This window comes from Myxine glutinosa, chromosome 8, assembly GCF_964187855.1.
Source record: "Myxine glutinosa chromosome 8, kmMyxGlut1.1, whole genome shotgun sequence".
Lineage (NCBI taxonomy): Eukaryota > Metazoa > Chordata > Myxini > Myxiniformes > Myxinidae > Myxine > Myxine glutinosa.
This window is the reverse complement of record NC_136268.1, coordinates 103,142,532-103,164,087: the sequence shown is the minus strand read 5'-3', so window position 1 is coordinate 103,164,087 and position 21,556 is coordinate 103,142,532. Positions and strand designations below refer to the sequence as shown.

The window sequence follows — 21,556 nt, the reverse complement described above, 5'->3', positions numbered from 1 at the left end:
TTTCAATGGTAATATCATTTTCGAAATAATAATAACGTAACGTTAATATTATAGTAAATCTAATCGTAACACTAATCCCTTCGTAGTGACTGCAAAGTTACTGGAAGTTAAAATATATCATGTTCCACATATTAAAGAAGCGGCAGCTTTGTGTCTGTTACGTCATTATGTCTATGATGTCATTACGACGGCTGAGTCCACCGACCAAAATTTTAATTTACAAGTACACCCGCTCACTACGGGAGCTGCAGAAAGGGTCATTCCTCTTTGGGGTATATAGATTACAGTCGATCTATGGTAGGGTCTTAAGAACATTGGGTGTGTGTTCATTTACCAAGTTTCTTGTGGAGAGATCACCAAGTGGTTAAAGCATTCGAGCAAGCACTCCATTCAAAACCCTTAATGAACGGCTGGCTTTGCAAGCGCTAACTAGCTGCTTGGTAAATGAGCACATCCCATCCCTTGTGGGGTATATAGATTACCGTAGATCTTCGCTCAGTTCTGTAAGTAAAACTTACCTCATGGATGTCGGGATTGCTTCATATTTCTTTGTTTAATGTTATAAACAGCATTAGCGACTGTTTAAATAGCTAATCATGTGTGTTTGTGGTTTATAATATTTTACAAGCCCGGCTATATCCGTTGTTAGACTTTTGGTCTTGTTTTAAAACCAGAGTTTCGTTTTATTGTCAATTCAATCATAATGACGGGGAGCCACGAAGCTAACCATAGATTTATGATGAACTCATTTTGTGCTTTCCTTCGTGACGGGGAGCCATGAACCAGGTGTGACCAAGATCTGACACATTGACCGTAGACATGAACATCCGTGCGGTTGCGGGTCGCCCCCTGCCGGCGTGGTTGCGCTAACCACGTGACATTTAATGTCCTTTAAATAAAATAAAAACAGGAATAAACAGGAATATTTAAAATAAAAACAGGAATTCCGAATGAGAAGAAACAAGTAAACAAAAAAACGTGTTTTAGGGTTACACACTTTTATTCTTTTAAAAAGTTAACTTTTTTTATTATTATTAAATTTTGATAGATGAAAACGTACCAGAAAAGAAAACCGTGGGCCAAACTTCAGCTCTCGAGGACATATGGAACCTAGAAAACGAACGGCTCAAAGATTTGAAACGGGACAAACAAATAAAGTTCAAATGAAGTGAAATAAAAGTGTGTAAAAAACATCCGAATGTGATGTTTGCCTCTTCGTTCGTTCTTTTTTCCCGTCGATCCTCCTTTTCCTGCAAGGCTCGAGTAGTTTTGGAATGAAACGCGCGCGCGCTCGCTCCGAGTGGCCGCATTCCATCATTTTGCTCATGGACGTCAATCGACTTTATGGGATGTACGATTATGCTGAGTCGTGTAAATGTGGCAACGTTTTAGATAATATCAACCACACTCAGTAAGGTACCTAAGTATTAACCTAAGTTACCTGGACGACATACGTACATCAAGAGTGTATTTGTCGTACCTGAGCCAGTGAGCCAGGCACCCTAAGTTTTGGCAACGTTTTGGATAATATCAACCACACTCAGTAAGGTACCTAAGTAGGTACCTAAGTAGGTACGTAAGTTACCTGAACGACACACGTAAGGGGCGTTGCAAAACATTTTACCTTTTTCCCCCCGATACATGCTTCCTTTGATGCACGTTAAAATAGCCGAGAATAGAATAACGCAAAATCAGGATCAGTTTAATATTTAGTGATGGGCTGTTTTAACGTGCATCAAAGGAAGCATGTATCGGGGGGAAAAAAGGTAAAATGTTTTGCAACGCCCCTTACTTCAATAGTGTATTTGTCATACCTGCGCCAGGCACCCTAAGTAGAATGCAAACATATAGGGAGGGCATGTTGTTTTGAGAGGCGCATCACCTGCATTAAATGGCGCCAATTTCAAGGGCTTTACATTTCATTACAATTGGCCAGAGGTGGTAATGTCTATGAAGTTCCGCCAGGACACGACCATGACCCTGGATCCGGAAGAGCACTCGATACCGTGAATATCACAAAAAGTGCATGTATTTCAGACCGATTTGGGAATGTGCGCAAAATACCTTTATATGGGCCAAGAAACCGCTAAGAGATGCCAAAAGCAGTGACCACATGGTCTCTGCTGCACTCACTTCTCGTCAAACCTTTGTCTGTTTGCCTTTAACCCAATTTTGTCCAAGACCTATTTTTGCAAGACCAGGAGTCTCGGATCCATGACCTATGGTGAAATGGGATCAGTCGGCGCTTAACGGACAGACTCCCTTATTGTCGGAACAGACCAGGCAAAGTCGGTCACTCAAATGACTGTGGTTTTCCATGGCATCATCGTTCCCCAAACCATACGGTGCCGACAGGAATAGTAAAAAAAGTGGAACCAGAAAAACACCAAAACGTGGAACCCGCCACCATGTCCCCTGCAACGTCCGCTTTAAGCAAATGCTTTTATTGTCGTAAAAGATCGCGGAGTGATGTGTCCACGCTATTGCATCAAACAAATAGCACAAAGGAAAAGAAAATATGAAAAGCAAATAATTCTATTAAGATTAGGAAGGGTAGGGACTTGGGATTGGGAGGGGGAATTTCGCTTAAAATAATCACGTACAAATAGTAGATGAAAAAAAAGAATGAACAACGTCCTCCGTCCGCTTTGCAATCGATGTACATGGAAGCAGAGGTGTTCCGCAAACACCTGCGCGATGCGATGAGGTGTATGTGGAGGTCACTTGGATCCGATGAAGGACTCTGTGTCGGAACGTCCTCGAGTGACAACGGCGAGGCGATTTGTGACGGCAGAGTGGGTGGGAATGGTGGACGGAGGAAAGTGGAGATTTAAGAAAGAACGAAAGAAAGAAAGTTAAAAGACGAGACACCGGGCATGTCGACCATGAGAAACAGAGACGGCACAAAAGGCACTTTCCGAGGGTGTGCAACTGTTTCTACATAGTGTGGGCCACATTGCACGAGGTGCTCGTCACACCAAGCGTTTATCTTTTTCCTGTCCATCTGCGTCTCCTTGTCCGTGCCAGGAATGCTCACATTCTCAGGCACATCGCCTCCTCTTTCTCAGCCCAGAGGCCCCGTGAGGATCAGTTCACCGTTGGAACTTGGTTTCGCTGCAAGCTGTACTCTTTGGCCTTGAGACGCAGGCTGGCTATGCTGTTCACCATCGTCATGCCTGGGGTCGCTGCACCGCCCCCTCCAGCCGCGTAAGGTGGCACCGCGCTGTGGGGAGAGCCGCCGGAGTCAGCGCCCGTAGGGTGGGCGAGCTCGCACACACCGTGGATGGGCACACACAAACACGACTTCGACAGCACCGGGATACGGACAAAACTTAATGTCGATTGGTGGTGCGGTGAGTTGAGGGGAAGGGGGGCGTGGAGTGGTGGTGTACGTCCGCCGAATGTGTTTACCTAATAAATAGATGATCAATGCTGCAAACTGGGAAGCTATACACACGATGCATTTGTGTGAAAAATGATTGCTTTCATATATGAGGATCGTTCAAAAAGTTTGACAAACGAGATACATTAGTGAGACTGGGGAACGATTTTTTAAATATACAATATGTATATATATATATATATATATATATATATATATGTTTATGTATGTATATGTATGTGTGTATGTATAATATATATGTAATACAGACTGAGGCCAAATAGACTGAGGAAGCCGACTGTGAAGTGGGTGAAATATCACCTGAGACCTGGTCTGCCCTTGCTTATTTCCTCAAATTTGCGGACAAGATCCAGTTTTACTTTCTGTTTGGAAGCGCCTTTCTTTCTTTAAGAATGTATAATCCCAACCACCACCCCAATCTTTTACTATGTATATATATATATATATATATATACATAATACCCTGCCACGATGGCACAGACTCGAGGTATGCACACTCAACTCTAGACTGTCTAGCCTGGCTTTGAATCCAGACCCAGCTATAAACTGTCATCCCAGTGTTTCACAAGCAGGGTGATTCATCAATGTGTGTGCCTTCGTTCGGATGGACATTAAACTCGGCGTCCCGTCTGCCGACATTAGTTGGTGGACTTTAAAGATGCCAGTGTCCTTCGCGAAGAGTTGACGAGCCATTGCCGGCACCATGGAAAAATAAAAAATTCCGGCCCTGACAACTGCTGTGAAGGCAACATCAAACCATCCAGTATAACCCTGGCCAAGAAATTGCTTCAGCAGTACTGGATTTGCCTTCAGGCACAACACCAGAATGAAAGTATGTTATACATATACAGTATATATATATATATATATATATATATAAGTTCAAAACACACCTGGTCACAAGTGTGCCGCACTGACCGGGTCCTCAGTCGAGGTCCTCAGCATCATCCCGTTTCGGCCCTTCAACCTCGATACGGTCAGCTAAGGTGGGCCAGCAGGGGCACGTACACATCCACATGCAGCAACTGCATCTGGATGCGTACATACCCCCACCCCCAGCCAGTGCGAACAACAACAACAACAACAACAACAACAACAACAACAACAACAACAACACCTCCACATCCAGAATCCACAGCACCAAGCAAACATGGTGGAACACTCAATCACCCACCTTTATACCCTTCACCACTCACCAACAAAACACACCTGATCATTCATACACACACATACACACCCATACACACACATACATACAGAACACCAACCAAACAACCACCTACACCATACACCACTCAACACACAAAAATACACACTCATGCAAAAATTAATTCATGCAAAAACACACACCCTCACCCACTCACTCATATACACAAAATAAGAAGTAATAATGCTAAAAAAAAACAAAAAAACACACACACACACACACACACACACACACACACAACCAACCTACACCGTTCGACGTGCCTCCATAAACTTTCTCCATATCCAAAATGAGCCTTTCAAGGTAACCTGGGCCACCTTGACACACATCCTCCTTCTTTCTGTCCCACACACTCCCAGCCTAGCAAGAAACATACATATATATATATATATAAGTATATATATATATATGTATATATATATATATATACACACATATATATATATATATATATATATATATATAAACATAAATATATATTAATATATACATATACATACATACACTTATTTGATCTTCATTTACCTTACTCTTTACAGAGCAACGGTGCTGCTGAAGCAGTTTCTTGGCAAGGGTTATACTGGGTGGTTTGCCAATGCATTCCCAGCCCTCGTATCTATCTATAATTCCATTAATCTCTGTGTGTATGTGTGTTTGTATGTGTGTATGTGTGTATGTGTGTATGTGTGTATGTGTGTATGTTTGTCTGTGACCGCTGTTTCTCGACAACTACCGGTCCGATATACTTGAAACTTGCCAGGTATATTGCTGGGGACCCGAGGATGTGCCTTTTCAAGGTTTCATATTAATCGGACAAGTAGTTACCGAGCTATGGCGATTTAGCCGTTCGCCGTTCGCTTTGGCTTTGCGAATGGACCAAACCATTCATGTAAATAGAGGGGGGGGGGGGGGGGTTCTGTGGTCATTCGCTTTGGCTTTGCGAATGGACCAAACCATTCATGTAAATAGAGGGGGGGGTTCTGTGGTCGTTCGCTTTGGCTTTGCGAATGGACCAAACCATTCATGTAAATAGAGGGGGGGGGGGGGGGGTTCTGTGGTCGTTACTGCCACGTGGTTTCAAAGTTTTTTTTTGTTGTTGTTGTTTGCACGCATGTTTTTTTCACCCACGTACGGGCACGCCCTAGGATGTTTACACACACACACCCCTACACAAATGTTTTTTTTTTTTTTTTTTGGCAAGGAACGGGCACCCACGTACGGGCACGTCCTAGCTTATATATAGTACGGGCATGCCCTAGTATTAGATTAATGCAGTTGGGGTTATCCATTTTAGTACAAAAGGAAAAGCCAACCAACAAATATAACGAAAATGACAAAAATTTGACGACGTTCATAGACCATGACTGGAATGTCACTTGAGGCTGCATCTGCTCATTCCAGTTTGTTAAAAATTGGTGGAGTACAGTTTAGTTCTATTTGTTGATTAGCGATGCCTTTTTTGCTTAAAACACGCATATATAAGCCGTTGGTTTAGGGTCTCATGGTTCTGGGTTTGAGCCATAGCCGTGCTAAAATAGCTACCAGTTGGGTTGAGTCAGCCTGTCATCCTTCTGAGGTCGGCGAAATGATTATCAGCTTTCTGTGACTGAGCCAGTCGAGTATCCTGTGTTGGAGTGGTGACCCACCCAAGGTTGTCGTGCCCCTTAGCCAATGAAACTGCCTCGGCAACCTTATGGTTTGAGGATTGTATGTTTAATGTGTGTATATATATATATATATATATATATATATATATATATATATATATATATATATATATATATATATGTGTGTGTGTGTGTGTGTGTGTGTGTGTGTGTGTGTACACCTCATTATACTATATTTAGTGTGATTTGGACTATTATAAGTATCTCGTCCATATAACATTTTGTCCACTCTCCTCATAAATGTAAAAAGTGTTTACATGAAGGTATGTACGGCCAGTATATGTGCACATTGGTATTTTTGGGACCATCTACCGATTAGGTTTCCAAAAAAGGAATTTTTGAACACTCCTCTCAACATTACCCACCACCTCCCACCTTGCAAGTGCCACACCTCTCCCTTACGCCTCCCCGACCCCCACCCCCATCCAGCTTACCCCTCCTCTCAGACTTCACCTCTGTCAGCTTTCCTTCTCTCCCATATTCTCCCCCTTTTCATATTGACCCACCTCTTTCCCTCCGTATGCACACGTGTCACAAGTAGTTGGCCCCATAAACTGCTAATGTCCTAAAAACAAAGACCCAGAATGACACAAGTAACTACTCCATTAAAGATAGTTTCATTGTAAAACGTTCAAATTTTCTACATAGAAACATCCAAAAAGTTTTTCCACCTGTGGTTATAAGTTCACCATTTTTGTATATGGTATGCTTATAACAATGTCTGTGTGAGTTTGAAAGAATCCACATCTGTATTTAAAAAATACTATCTAATCAAACCCTTTTGTTACATCTCAACATGATGCGTTGTGTTTGTAAGTGTACCCATAATTTGTTTAAACTACATCAGGAAATAAATATTCATGTGACAGACAGACATATAGACAGACGGGCAGACAATGGCAGCTTGCATACGCACCTGTATGATGGTGTACTGTTGGCACCCCATGAAGCCAGGTATTCTGGAGATAGAGGAGCTGGACGAGCCGCCATTGGCTGCTCCACGGCCGCGTCGCTGCTGAACGGGCGAAGAGCCGAAGCACTCCGACTCGCGAGCAGAGCACGCTCGTTCCGCCGAAACTTGGCCCGCCGATTCTGAAACCACACCTGACATACCACATCAATAACTCGACATCGTGTCTCATGTCCATTGGCTGGTCTGTCTATGTAGACATGTAGACTTGCATTCACTTTTTAGGTGCGCTTCTGATATGTCTGCAGCTGTCTAACTGTGAGCATCACCCTGTTCCTGATATAATAATAATATAATAATAATGACATCCCTTATAAAGAACATCACCACAAAAAGAAGGGGTTAGGGATTTCAACACTGAATCCTGCTCCATGATTGGCTACCTATGATTGTTCGTCCGTGCTCTATCCTTTTTAAATGTTGAGCATCAAGCAAGGAAACAGTACAAGACCAGCATTAGAGGCCATTTTTCCCCGCAGAGCAGGGTTGGCCTTTTTTGGGCACCGTGGTCCCCTTTTTGAAGCAATGTTTTACAGCCGGATGCCCTTCCTGCCGCCAACCCTGTTAGTCGCCTCTTGTGACACACAGGGAATTACCAGTGAACTGGTACTCAATTTGCAACACACAACACAACAACAAACACAACACAACACAACACAACAACAAACACAACACAACACAACGCGACAACACGCGACAACACGCGACAACACGCGACAACACGCGACAACACGCGACAACACGCGACAACACGCGACAACACGCGACAACACGCAGGACACGACAACACGACAACACGCAGGAACACGCAGGAACTGGTACTCAATTTTCCGACCTCGGAGGGATGGCAGGCTGAGTCAACCCCCATGGCGTTGATTCAGCGATCCACCGGGATTCGAACCCAGGATCCTAGGATCCCAAGCTAGCACCCTAACCGCTAAGCCAACACCAGGCTCAAGCAAGGAAACAGTGCGCACCATTTTAAAGTATTTGGTACAAATCGGTCTGGGTTTGAACCACCGACATCCCAGGCTCAGAGCAAATGCTAGAACCATTTCGCTATCATGTCTACACCTTATATAATACACCCACTAGGCTCAGGCTCACCCACATGCTTGAATCTCGATACAGCAGGGTGCCTTGTATGTGGCATGTGCATCATTATCGAACACATCACCCGAATTGGTGCTCACTGATTTGAAGAGAATGGTGAATGTGCCAACAAACCTGCAGGCCCCATTCCGAATAAGAGATTGCTGGGTGGCAAAGCCCCATTCAGAATAAGAGATTGCTGGGTGGCAAAGCCCCATTCAGAATAAGAGATTGCTGGGTGGCAAAGCCCCATTCAGAATAAGAGATTGCTGAGTGGCAAAGCCCCATTCAGAATAAGAGATTGCTGGGTGGCAAAGCCCCATTCAGAATAAGAGATTGATGGGTGGCAAAGCCCCATTTCGAATAAGAGATTGCTGGATGGCAAAGCCCCATTCAGAATAAGAGATGGCTGGGTGGCAACGCCCCATTCAGAATAGGAGATTGCTGGGTGGCAAAGCCCCATTCAGAATAAGAGATTGCTGGGTGGCAAAGCCCCATTCAGAATAAGAGATTGATGGGTGGCAAAGCCCCATTCCGAATAAGAGATTGCTGGATGGCAAAGCCCCATTCAGAATAAGAGATTGCTGGGTGGCAACGCCCCATTCAGAATAGGAGATTGCTGGGTGGCAAAGCCCCATTCAGAATAAGAGATTGCTGGGTGGCAAAGCCCCATTCAGAATAAGAGATTGCTGGGTGGCAAAGCCCCATTCAGAATAAGAGATTGCTGGGTGGCAAAGCCCCATTCAGAATAAGAGATTGCTGGGTGGCAAAGCCCCATTCAGAATGAGAGATTGCTGGGTGGCAAAGCCCCATTCAGAATGAGAGATTGCTGGGTGGCAAAGCCCCATTCAGAATAAGAGATTGCTGGGTGGCAAAGCCCCATTCAGAATAAGAGATTGCTGGGTGGCAAAGCCCCATTCAGAATAAGAGATTGCTGGGTGGCAAAGCCCCATTCAGAATAAGAGATTGCGGGGTGGCAAAGCCCCATTCAGAATAAGAGATTGCGGGGTGGCAAAGCCCCATTCAGAATAAGAGATTGCTGGGTGGCAAATCCCCATTCAGAATAAGAGATTGCTGGGTGGCAAAGCCCCATTCAAAATAAGAGATTGCTGGGTGGCAAAGCCCCATTCAGAATAAGAGATTGATGGGTGGCAAAGCCCCATTCAGAATAAGAGATTGATGGGTGGCAAAGCCCCATTCCGAATAAGAGATTGCTGGATGGCAAAGCCCCATTCAGAATAGGAGATTGCTGGGTGGCAACGCCCCATTCAGAATAGGAGATTGCTGGGTGGCAAAGCCCCATTCAGAATAAGAGATTTCTGGGTGGCAAAGCCCCATTCAGAATAAGAGATTGATGGGTGGCAAAGCCCCATTCCGAATAAGAGATTGCTGGATGGCAAAGCCCCATTCAGAATAAGAGATTGCTGGGTGGCAAAGCCCCATTCAGAATAAGAGATTGCTGGGTGGCAAAGCCCCATTCAGAATAAGAGATTGCTGGGTGGCAAAGCCCCATTCAGAATAAGACATTGCTGGGTGGCAAAGCCCCATTCAGAATAAGAGAATGCTGGGTGGCAAAGCCCCATTCAGAATGAGAGATTGCTGGGTGGCAAAGCCCCATTCAGAATGAGAGATTGCTGGGTGGCAAAGCCCCATTCAGAATGAGAGATTGCTGGGTGGCAAAGCCCCATTCAGAATAAGAGATTGCTGGGTGGCAAAGCCCCATTCAGAATAAGAGATTGCTGGGTGGCAAAGCCCCATTCGGAATAAGAGATTGCGGGGTGGCAAAGCCCCATTCAGAATAAGAGATTGCTGGGTGGCAAATCCCCATTCAGAATAAGAGATTGCTGGGTGGCAAAGCCCCATTCAAAATAAGAGATTGCTGGGTGGCAAAGCCCCATTCAGAATAAGAGATTGCTGGGTGGCAAAGCCCCATTCAGTTTAAGAGATTGCTGGGTGGCAAAGCCACATTCAGAATAAGAGATTGCTGGGTGGCAAAGCCCCATTCAGAATAGAGATTGCTGGGTGGGAAAGCCCCATTCAGAAAAAGAGATTGGTGGGTGGCAAAGCCCCATTCAGAATAAGAGATTGCTGGGTGGGAAAGCCCCATTCAGAATAAGAGATTGCTGGGTGGCAAAGCCCCATATCAGAATAAGAGATTGCTGGGTGGCAAAGCCCCATTCCGAATAAGAGATTGCTGAGTGGCAAAGCCCCATTCAGAATAAGAGATTGCTGGGTGGCAAAGCCCCATTCCGAATAAGAGATTGCTGGGTGGCAAAGCCCCATTCAGAATAAGAGATTGCTGGGTGGCAAAGCCCCATTCAGAATAAGAGATTGCTGGGTGGCAAAGCCCCATTCAGAATAAGAGATTGCTGGGTGGCAAAGCCCCATTCCGAATAAGAGATTGCTGGGTGGCAAAGCCCCATTCAGAATAAGAGATTGCTGGGTGGCAAAGCCCCATTCAGAATAAGAGATTGCTGGGTGGCAAAGCCCCATTCAGAATAAGAGATTGCTGGGTGGAAAAGCCCCATTCAGAATAATAGATTGCTGGGTGGCAACGCCCCATTAAGAATAAGAGATTGCTGGGTGGCAAAGCCCCATTCAGAATGAGAGATTGCTGGGTGGCCAAGCCCCATTCAGAATAAGAGATTTCTGGGTGGCAAAGCCCCATTCAGAATAAGAGATTGCTGGGTGGCAAACCCCATTCAGAATAAGAGATTGCTGGGTGGCAAAACCCCATTCAGAATAAGAGATTGCTGCGTGGCAAAGCCCCATTCAAAATAAAAGATTGCTGGGTGACAAAGCACCATTCAGTATAAGAGATTTCTGGGTGGCAAATCCCCATTCAGTATAAGAGATTGCTGGGTGGCAAATCCCCATTCAGAATAAGAGATTGCTGGGTGGCAAAGCCCCATTCAGAATAAGTGATCCCGAGGTGGCAAAGCCCCATTCAGAATAAGATTGCTGGGTGGCAAAGCCCCATTCAGAAAAAGAGATTGCTGGGTGGCAAAACCACATATCAGAATAAGAGATTGCTGGGTGGGAAAGACACATATCAGAATAAGAGATTGCTGGGTGGCAAAGCCACATATCAGAATAAGAGATTGCTGGGTGGCAAAGCCCCATTCAGAATAAGAGATTGCTGGGTGGCAAAGCCCCTTTCAGAATAAGAGATTGCTGGGTGGCAAAACCCCATTCAGAATAAGTGATTGCTGGGTGGCAAAGCCACATTCAGAATAAGAGATTGCTGGGTGGCAAAGCCCCATTCAGAAGAAGAGATTGCTGGGTGGCAAAGCCCCATATCAGAATAAGAGATTGCTGGGTGGCAAAGCCCCATTCAGAATAAGAGATTGCTGGGTGGCAAAGCCCCATTCAGAATAAGAGATTGCTGGGTGGCAAAGCCCCATTCAGAATAAGAGATTGCTGGGTGGCAAAGCCCCATTCAGAATAAGAAATTGCTGGGTGGGAAACCCCATTCAGAATAAGAGATTGCTGGGTGGGAAAGCCCCATTCAGAATAAGAGATTGCTGGGTGGCAAAGACCCATATCAGAATAAGAGATTGCTGTGTGGAAAAGCCACATATCAGAATAAGAGATTGCTGGGTGGGAAAGACACATATCAGAATAAGAGATTGCTGGGTGGCAAAGCCACAAATCAGAATAAGAGATTGCTGGGTGGCAAAGCCCCATTCAGAATAAGAGATTGCTGGGTGGCAAAGCCCCATTCAGAATAAGAGATTGCTGGGTGGCAAACCCCCATTCAGAATAAGAGATTGCTGGGTGGCAAAGCCACATTCAGAATAAGAGATTGCTGGGTGGCAAAGCCCCATTCAGAATAAGAGATTGCTGGGTGGCAAAGCCCCATATCAGAATAAGAGATTGCTAGGTGGCAAAGCCCCATATCAGAATAAGAGATTGCTGGGTGGCAAAGCCCCATTCAGAATAAGATATTGCTGGGTGGGAAAGCCCCATTCAGAATAAGTGATTGCTGGGTGGCAAAGCCCCATTCAGAATAAGAGATTGCTGGGTGGGAAAGCCCCATTCCGAAAAAAAGATTGCTGGGTGGGAAAGCCCCATTCAGAATAAGAGATTGCTCGGTGGGAAAGCCCCATTCAGAATTAGAGATTGCTGGGTGGGAAAGCCCCATTCAGAATAAGAGATTGCTGGGTGGGAAAGACACATATCAGAATAAGAGATTGCTGGGTGGGAAAGCCCCATTCAGAATAAGAGATTGCTGGGTGGGAAAGCCCCATTCAGAATAAGAGATTGCTGGGTGGCAAAGCCCCATTCCGAATAAAAGATTGCTGGGTGGCAAAGCCCCACATCAGAATAAGAGATTGCTGGCTGGGAAAGACACATATCAGAATAAGAGATTGCTGGGTGGCAAAGCCCCATTCAGAATAAGAGATTGCTGGGTGGCAAAGCCCCATTCAGAATAAGAGATTGCTGGGTGGCAAAGCCCCATTCAGAATAAGAGATTGCTGGGTGGCAAATCCCCATTCAGAATAAGAGATTGCTGGGTGGCAAAGCCACATTCCGAATAAGAGATTGGTGGGTGGCAAAGCCCCATTCAGAATAAGAGATTGCTGGGTGGGAAAGCCCCATTCAGAATAAGAGATTGCTGGGTGGCAAAGCCCCATTCCGAATAAGAGATTGCTGGGTGGGAAAGCCCCATTCAGAATAAGAGATTGCTGGGTGGGAAAGCCCCATTCAGAATAAGAGATTGCTGGGTGGCAAAGCCACATTCAGAATAAGAGATTGCTGGGTGGCAAAGCCCCATTCAGAATAAGAGATTGCTGGGTGGCAAAGCCACATTCAGAATAAGAGATTGCTGGGTGGCAAAGCCCCATTCCGAATGAGACATTGCTGGGTGGCAAAGCCCGATTCAGAATAAGAGATTGCTGGGTGGGAAAGCCCCATTCAGAATAAGAGATTGCTGGGTGGGAAATCCCCATTCAGAATAAGAGATTGCTGGGTGGCAAAGCCCCATTCCGAATAAGAGATTGCTGGGTGGCAAAGCCCCATTCAGAATAAGAGATTGCTGGGTGGCAAAGACCCATATCAGAATAAGAGATTGCTGTGTGGAAAAGCCACATATCAGAATAAGAGATTGCTGGGTGGGAAAGACACATATCAGAATAAGAGATTGCTGGGTGGCAAAGCCACAAATCAGAATAAGAGATTGCTGGGTGGCAAAGCCCCATTCAGAATAAGAGATTGCTGGGTGGCAAAGCCCCATTCAGAATAAGAGATTGCTGGGTGGCAAACCCCCATTCAGAATAAGAGATTGCTGGGTGGAAAAGCCACATTCAGAATAAGAGATTGCTGGGTGGCAAAGCCCCATTCAGAATAAGAGATTGCTGGGTGGCAAAGCCCCATATCAGAATAAGAGATTGCTAGGTGGCAAAGCCCCATATCAGAATAAGAGATTGCTGGGTGGCAAAGCCCCATTCAGAATAAGATATTGCTGGGTGGGAAAGCCCCATTCAGAATAAGTGATTGCTGGGTGGCAAAGCCCCATTCAGAATAAGAGATTGCTGGGTGGCAAAGCCCCATTCCGAAAAAAAGATTGCTGGGTGGGAAAGCCCCATTCAGAATAAGAGATAGCTCGGTGGGAAAGCCCCATTCAGAATTAGAGATTGCTGGGTGGGAAAGCCCCATTCAGAATAAGAGATTGCTGGGTGGGAAAGACACATATCAGAATAAGAGATTGCTGGGTGGCAAAGCCCCATTCAGAATAAGAGATTGCTGGGTGGGAAAGCCCCATTCAGAATAAGAGATTGCTGGGTGGGAAAGCCCCATTCAGAATAAGAGATTGCTGGGTGGCAAAGCCCCATTCCGAATAAAAGATTGCTGGGTGGCAAAGCCCCACATCAGAATAAGAGATTGCTGGCTGGGAAAGACACATATCAGAATAAGAGATTGCTGGGTGGCAAAGCCCCATTCAGAATAAGAGATTGCTGGGTGGCAAAGCCCCATTCAGAATAAGAGATTGCTGGGTGGCAAAGCCCCATTCAGAATAAGAGATTGCTGGGTGGCAAATCCCCATTCAGAATAAGAGATTGCTGGGTGGCAAAGCCACATTACGAATAAGAGATTGGTGGGTGGCAAAGCCCCATTCAGAATAAGAGATTGCTGGGTGGGAAAGCCCCATTCAGAATAAGAGATTGCTGGGTGGCAAAGCCCCATTCCGAATAAGAGATTGCTGGGTGGGAAAGCCCCATTCAGAATAAGAGATTGCTGGGTGGGAAAGCCCCATTCAGAATAAGAGATTGCTGGGTGGCAAAGCCACATTCAGAATAAGAGATTGCTGGGTGGCAAAGCCCCATTCAGAATAAGAGATTGCTGGGTGGCAAAGCCACATTCAGAATAAGAGATTGCTGGGTGGCAAAGCCCCATTCCGAATGAGACATTGCTGGGTGGCAAAGCCCGATTCAGAATAAGAGATTGCTGGGTGGGAAAGCCCCATTCAGAATAAGAGATTGCTGGGTGGGAAATCCCCATTCAGAATAAGAGATTGCTGGGTGGCAAAGCCCCATTCCGAATAAGAGATTGCTGGGTGGCAAAGCCCCATTCAGAATAAGAGATTGCTTGGTGGCAAAGCCCCATTCAGAATAAGAAATTGCTGGGTGGCAAAGCCCCCATTCAGAATAAGAGATTGCTGGGTGGCAAAACCCCATTCAGAATAAGAGATTGCTGGGTGGGAAAGCCCCATTCAGAATAAGAGATTGCTGGGTGGCAAAGCCCCATTCAGAATGAGAGATTGCTGGGTGGGAAAGCCCCATTCAGAATAAGAGATTGCTGGGTGGCAAAGCCCCATTCAGAATAAGAGATTGCTGGGTGGCAAAGCCCCATTCAGAAAAACAGATTGCTGGGTGGCAAAGCCCCATTCAGAATAAGAGATTGCTGGGTGGGAAAGCCCCATTCAGAATAAGAGATTGCTGGGTGGGAAAGCCCCATTCAGAATAAGAGATTGCTGGGTGGGAAAGCCCCATTCAGAATAAGAGATTGCTTGGTGGAAAAGCCCCATTCAGAATAAGAGATTGCTGGGTGGGAAAGCCCCATTCAGAATAAGAGATTGCTGGGTGGGAAAGCCCCATTCAGAAAAAGAGATTGCTGGGTGGGAAAGCCCCATTCAGAATAAGAGATTGCTGGGTGGGAAACCCTCATTCAGAATAAGAGATTGCTGGGTGGGAAAGCCCCATTCAGAATAAGAGATTGCTGGGTGGCAAAGCCCCATTCAGAATTAGAGATTGCTGGATGGGAAAGCCCCATTCAGAATAAGAGATTGCTGGGTGGGAAAGCCCCATTCAGAATAAGAGATTGCTGGGTGGGAAAGCTCCATTCAGAATAAGAGATTGCTGGGTGGGAAAGCCCCATTCAGAATAAGAGATTGCTGGGTGGCAAAGCCCCATTCAGAATAAGAGATTGCTGGGTGGCAAAGCCCCATTCAGAATAAGAGATTGCTGGGTGGGAAAGCCCCATTCAGAATAAGAGATTGCTGGGTGGGAAAGCCCCATTCAGAATAAGAGATTGCTGGGTGGGAAAGCCCCATTCAGAATAAGAGATTGGTGGGTGGGAAAGCCCCATTCAGAATAAGAGATTGGTGGGTGGGAAAGCCCCATTCAGAATAAGAGATTGCTGGGTGGGAAACCCCATTCAGAATAAGAGATTGCTGGGTGGGAAAGCCCCATTCAGAATAAGAGATTGCTGGGTGGCAAAGCCCCATTCAGAATAAGAGATTGCTGGGTGGCAAAGCCCCATTCAGAATAAGAGATTGCTGGGTGGGAAAGCCCCATTCAGAATAAGAGATTGCTGGGTGGGAAAGCCCCATTCAGAATAAGAGATTGCTGGGTGGGAAAGCCCCATTCAGAATAAGAGATTGCTGGGTGGCAAAGCCCCATTCAGAATAAGAGATTGCTGGGTGGGAAACCCCATTCAGAATAAGAGATTGCTGGGTGGCAAAGCCCCATTCAGAATAAGAGATTGCTGGGTGGGAAAGCCCCATTCAGAATAAGAGATTGCTGGGTGGGAAAGCCCCATTCAGAATAAGAGATTGCTGGGTGGGAAAGCCCCATTCAGAATAAGAGATTGCTGGGTGGCAAAGCCCCATTCAGAATAAGAGATTGCTGGGTGGGAAAGCCCCATTCAGAATAAGAGATTGCTGGGTGGGAAAGCCCCATTCAGAATAAGAGATTGCTGGGTGGGAAAGCCCCATTCAGAATAAGAGATTGCTGGGTGGCAAAGCCCCATTCAGAATAAGAGATTGCTGGGTGGCAAAGCCCCATTCAGAATTAGAGATTGCTGGGTGGGAAAGCCCCATTCAGAATAAGAGATTGCTGGGTGGGAAAGCCCCATTCAGAATAAGAGATTGCTGGGTGGGAAAGCTCCATTCAGAATAAGAGATTGCTGGGTGGGAAAGCCCCATTCAGAATAAGAGATTGCTGGGTGGCAAAGCCCCATTCAGAATAAGAGATTGCTGGGTGGGAAAGCCCCATTCAGAATAAGTGATTGCTGGGTGGCAAAGCCCCATTCAGAATAAGAGATTGCTGGGTGGGAAAGCCCCATTCAGAATAAGAGATTGCTGGGTGGGAAAGCCCCATTCAGAATGAGAGATTGCTGGGTGGCAAAGCCCCATTCAGAATAAGAGATTGCTGGGTGGCAGTTGGGAGCTCTAGGTTATATAAACTCGTAATACTCAGAGAAGTTCAGAAAAACGAATGAAAAAGAAATTGTGAATTCCTTTTCTCACGAACATCAACCAAGAATGAAAACAAACAGAACTACATCAGCACTCGTTAGAGGGCCTACCTTCGCCAGGTTGAACAGTTTACCTTTTTTCATCCCACTGATAGGCCGTAGCTGCTTCCGGACCTGAACCAAAATCAAATCGACCTGTTTTTGTCACCTACCCAACTCATCCACCAACTTTGCTATAACTCGTCTACAATGTTTTGTGATATCGTGCTATATATCGTTTTTGGTTCTAACTCTCAATGATGAAGAACCACTTAAATTCTCGTATCCAGATCCATATTTAGATCTTCGCCAAAATTGAACCAATTTGTCCTTGTAAAACACCTAACATGTCCACAAAGTTTCTTCCAAATCCGTCCACAACGTTTTGAGATATCATGCTCACAGACAGACAGACAGGTGTGGAAACATAACCCCATAAAAAAATAGGGGTGGTAATGACGCGATGCTTCACGAAGATGATACAAATATATAGCAGCTTCGCAATCAAGTTATTAGTTTATTTCATTTCTGCGAACAGGTGAAGAGGAACAAGAAAAATTAATAACAGTCTTTGTTACCTTTATATGTATTATCTACTTCACAACTACTTCACATTCCATGACGAGGACCCGCCGTTTAGCACACTATGTCAGGATGCCTGCTGTGTATACGTCACAATACAAATGGCGTCACGTCATTCTATCCACCTGGCCTTAAGGTTTAAGAGTCAATTTCATTGGTTATGCAACCAGTAGCGCTTGCACGATATACAGTGCCCTCCATAAGCATTGGAACAGTGAAGTCAAATTTGTTATTATTTGTATATACCCAAGAAATTTGGATTTGAGATCAAAAGATGAAAATGAGGCAAGAGTACAGAAGGTCAGATTTATTTATTGGTATCTCTATGGATATACGTTTTACCATTGTAGAACAACAACACTTTTTACTTTCAGTTCCCCCATTAAGGTAGGCATAAGTATTAGAACAGATGACTGACAGGTGTTTCTTGTTGTTCAGGTTTTTCTTGTTGCATTGATTGTTCACACATAAAAGAGCCATGAATGTCTAGTCTTTGTTTTAGCCTTTTAATTTGCTTTGGGAATCTGTCGTTGGAGTCAGTCGGCATAAACCTACATGAATACCAGAGAGCTGTCTATGAAAGAAAACCAAGCAATTTGGAAACTGAAAGAACAGAAGAATTCAATTAGAACCATAGTACAAAAATTGAGCAGTGCAAATACAACAATTTGGAACATCTTGGAAAATGAAATAAACCACTTGTCTACTTAGTAATAGACAATGGACAGGTCGGCCAAGGAAAACAACTGCAGCTGATGACATAAAAATCATCAGAGCTGTGAAGAAAAACCCTAAAACAACTGTCAGTTACATCACCAACAACCTCCAGAGTACAGGGGTGAAAGTATCACAATCCACCATTTGTAGAAGATTTTGACAGCAGAATTACTCTCATCAGTACCGCAAACAGAAAGACCAGATTATAATTTGACCATAAGTACAGAAGTGGGCCAATGAGTTCTGGAACAAAGTTTTATAGACAGGTGAGACCAAGATAAACCTTTACCAAAGCGATGGAAAGGCGAAGGTGTTGAGAAAGGAAGGAACTGCATATGATCCAAAGCATACTACCTCATCTGTGAAGCATGGTGGAGGTAGTGTCATGGCTTGGGCCTGCATGGCTACCTCTGGCACTGGCTCACTCATCTTTATTGATGATGTGACTAATGATGGCAGCAGCAGAATTAATTCAGAAGTGTATAGAAACATTTTGTCTGCCTTTGTACAAGAACATGCCTCTAAACTCATTGGGCAGCACTTCACCAAACAGCAAGACAAGCAGCAAGCAGCAAGAAACTCAAACCACCCTGCCAACGCAACCAAGGAGATCATCAGGGGGAAAAGTGGAAGGTTTTAAACTAACCAAGTCAATCTCCATATTTAAATCGAATGGAGCATGCGTATCAATTGTCAAAGAGAAGACTAAAGTCAGAAACCCCTAAAAACAAACAACAACTGAAAATGGCTGCAGTAAAGGCTTGGTAAAGCATCTCAAAAGAAGATACCTAGAGTTTGTTGAATGCATTTGGTCACAGGCTCGATGCAGTTATTGCATGAAAGGGATATGCAACCAAATACTAACTATTATACTACTTTAACATACTTTAAGTTAATTTGTTCTCATACTTGTGCTTACCTAAACTGAGGGGACTGAACATAAAAAGTGCTATTGTTGTACAATGGAAAGAAATAGGAAAGGAACCGCCTTTGGAGGCCATTTTTCCCCACAGGGTGGAGGTTGGCCTTTTGTTGGGCACCGTGGTCCCCTTTTTGAAGCAATGTTTTACGGCCAGATGCCCTTCCTGCCACCAACCCTGTTAGTCGCCTCTTGCAACACACAGGGAATTACCAGTGAACTGGTACTCAATTTGCTGACTTCGGAAGGATCACAGGCCGAGTCTACCCGCTGGCGTTAATTCAGTGATCAACTGGGAACTCTAACCCTGGATCCTATGATCCCAAGCTGGCACCCTAACCGCTAAGCCAACACCAGGCTACAATGGTAAAATGGTAAAACAATACAATGGTAAAAATGGTTAAAAAAAAAAACTATGTAAAAATAGACACTAGACTAGAATAGACTACAATGGTAAAATATATATACATATCAATACCAAGAAATAAAATCTGACCTGTACTATCGCCTCATCTTCATATTTTGATCTCAAATCCAAATTTCTTGAGTATAGAGCAATAATACCAAATTTGACTTCACTGTTCCAATATTTATGGAGAGCACTGTGTCAGGAATGGGACATGTGACGTTCCCCGACTATATCATTGTTTTGTATTTAGCCACTTTCTCCTGCTTCTGTTTGTGTCATTTTTCATCATCTTTATTCCTTTATTCCTCCACATATTGTTTTGTAAATGAAGAGCTTGTCTTTAATTTCTCTCCTTCAAAACCTCTGATTCAATTACTTTTATTGAATAAAGTTTATTTACAAATACAGTCGTTAAACCCAGGTCAAAAAATTCATAGAAACCAATAGAGACCAGTAGAACATTTCCATGGGTCTCTATTGGAAATCACGGTTTCTATTGGTTTCTACAGGAACTAGTGGAGTTTCCAGTAGAAACCGAACCAGATTCGGTTCAAACCAAAATAAACCATACAAACCAATAGGAACCTTTAAGTTCAACTGGTCCTGTAGAAACCATTAGTGTTAATTGGTCTGAAAACCCATAGACCAGCCAGAATACTTTAATTATATTTTGTTATAAACAAACGCAAAACGCACAGTTCCATAAGGAATTGAGTTGCAGCCATGTTCTTTATAACAGGGTTTCCCTGCAGATGTTGCTTGCCATCTACAAGCCAGATAGCTTAATGGAAAACCACTGGGACAGTTCACCAGAGGACCTGGGTTCATATTCCCAGTCTGGGCATGTAATTTCCCCACATATGTCAATTCGTTATTTTCAATCCTGTTCATTTATATATTGGTATTATATTGGTCTCTTACTGGTCCCATTGATCTACTGGTTTTTCACTGGTATTTTCTACTGGTCCAGCATTTCATTTTCCTTATTGAAACTAGTAGCCTCTAATGGTCCAATTTCCTATGGGATTTTTATGGGATTTGTCCGATTAGTTTTCTATGGGATTTTCGACCTGGGAAGCTACCATTCCTAAACCCACCCCCTTTATAACTGTCAGCTTTTTCAATCATATTTGGTGAACTTACCGATTTAACCTCGATCGAACAGAATATAATGTGAAGAGAAATGAATTTAAATGTAAAGTACGTGGTGAGTAAGAATGAGGATGAGAGAGCAGAGGGGAAGTGGGGGAGACGAGACTGAGACACACACACACACACACACACACACACACACAAGAGGAGCAGTGATTGTTTATGGTCAGAAGGGTATCAAAACGCTTTCATCAACATCAAAGAGACAGAAAGAACAAAGAGGGGAGAGAAAGTGAGGATAAAATGGAGGGGGGGGGGGGCACAAGGAGGGAAGAGAAAGAGCTTAATGGGAAAGAAGGACAAAATTAGATATTTTGCCTCCAACACCAGCACATATATGAGCAAATTGACACGAAGGATAAAGCTTCTCTATTAGCTCTTTCCACGGTGAGCTGTTACATCCTTCTTCATAAAGTATGACAAGCACTCAAGTCAAGTTATATGGGAATGTCTTTGGGATACTACTCATAGTATAAAATGGTGTTTGTGAGACGATGCACTTGCTGCAATGAAGAGTTTGCAATGCGAAAAAGGCTCTTCATCGTACGTAAGATTGAGTCAAGCTCGAATGCAACATCATGGTTCTTTAGTATTTCAATGAATTATGATGTCATACTTTATAAACGTAGAGTGGATGAATACAAAATGTGTGTTAAAATGCACACAGTGAATGAATTTGGTGCTTTCAAAACATGCAATAAA

General features: G+C 44.3%; 1 protein-coding gene across 6 annotated transcripts in view; it reads right to left on the bottom strand.

The window, feature by feature from the left end:
• Positions 1–2,427: 2,427 nt before the first annotated feature.
• The window catches only part of LOC137432801 (paired mesoderm homeobox protein 2), a 97,619-nt gene continuing 78,490 nt past the window's right edge, over positions 2,428–21,556 (bottom strand). For 4 of the 6 annotated variants that reach the window (XM_068125018.2, XM_068125019.2, XM_068125017.2 and 1 more), the window contains exons 4-5: positions 7,194–7,381; positions 2,428–3,223 (exon numbers count right to left, since the gene is read on the bottom strand). In XM_068125018.2, the coding sequence (XP_067981119.1) occupies positions 3,088–3,223; positions 7,194–7,381 (324 nt within the window). In that variant the 3' untranslated portion in view covers positions 2,428–3,087. Of the gene's footprint in view, positions 3,224–6,783; positions 6,843–7,193; positions 7,382–21,556 lie in introns of all 6 variants that reach the window. The other 2 variants (XM_078783610.1, XM_068125023.2) reach the window with 1 other exon arrangement.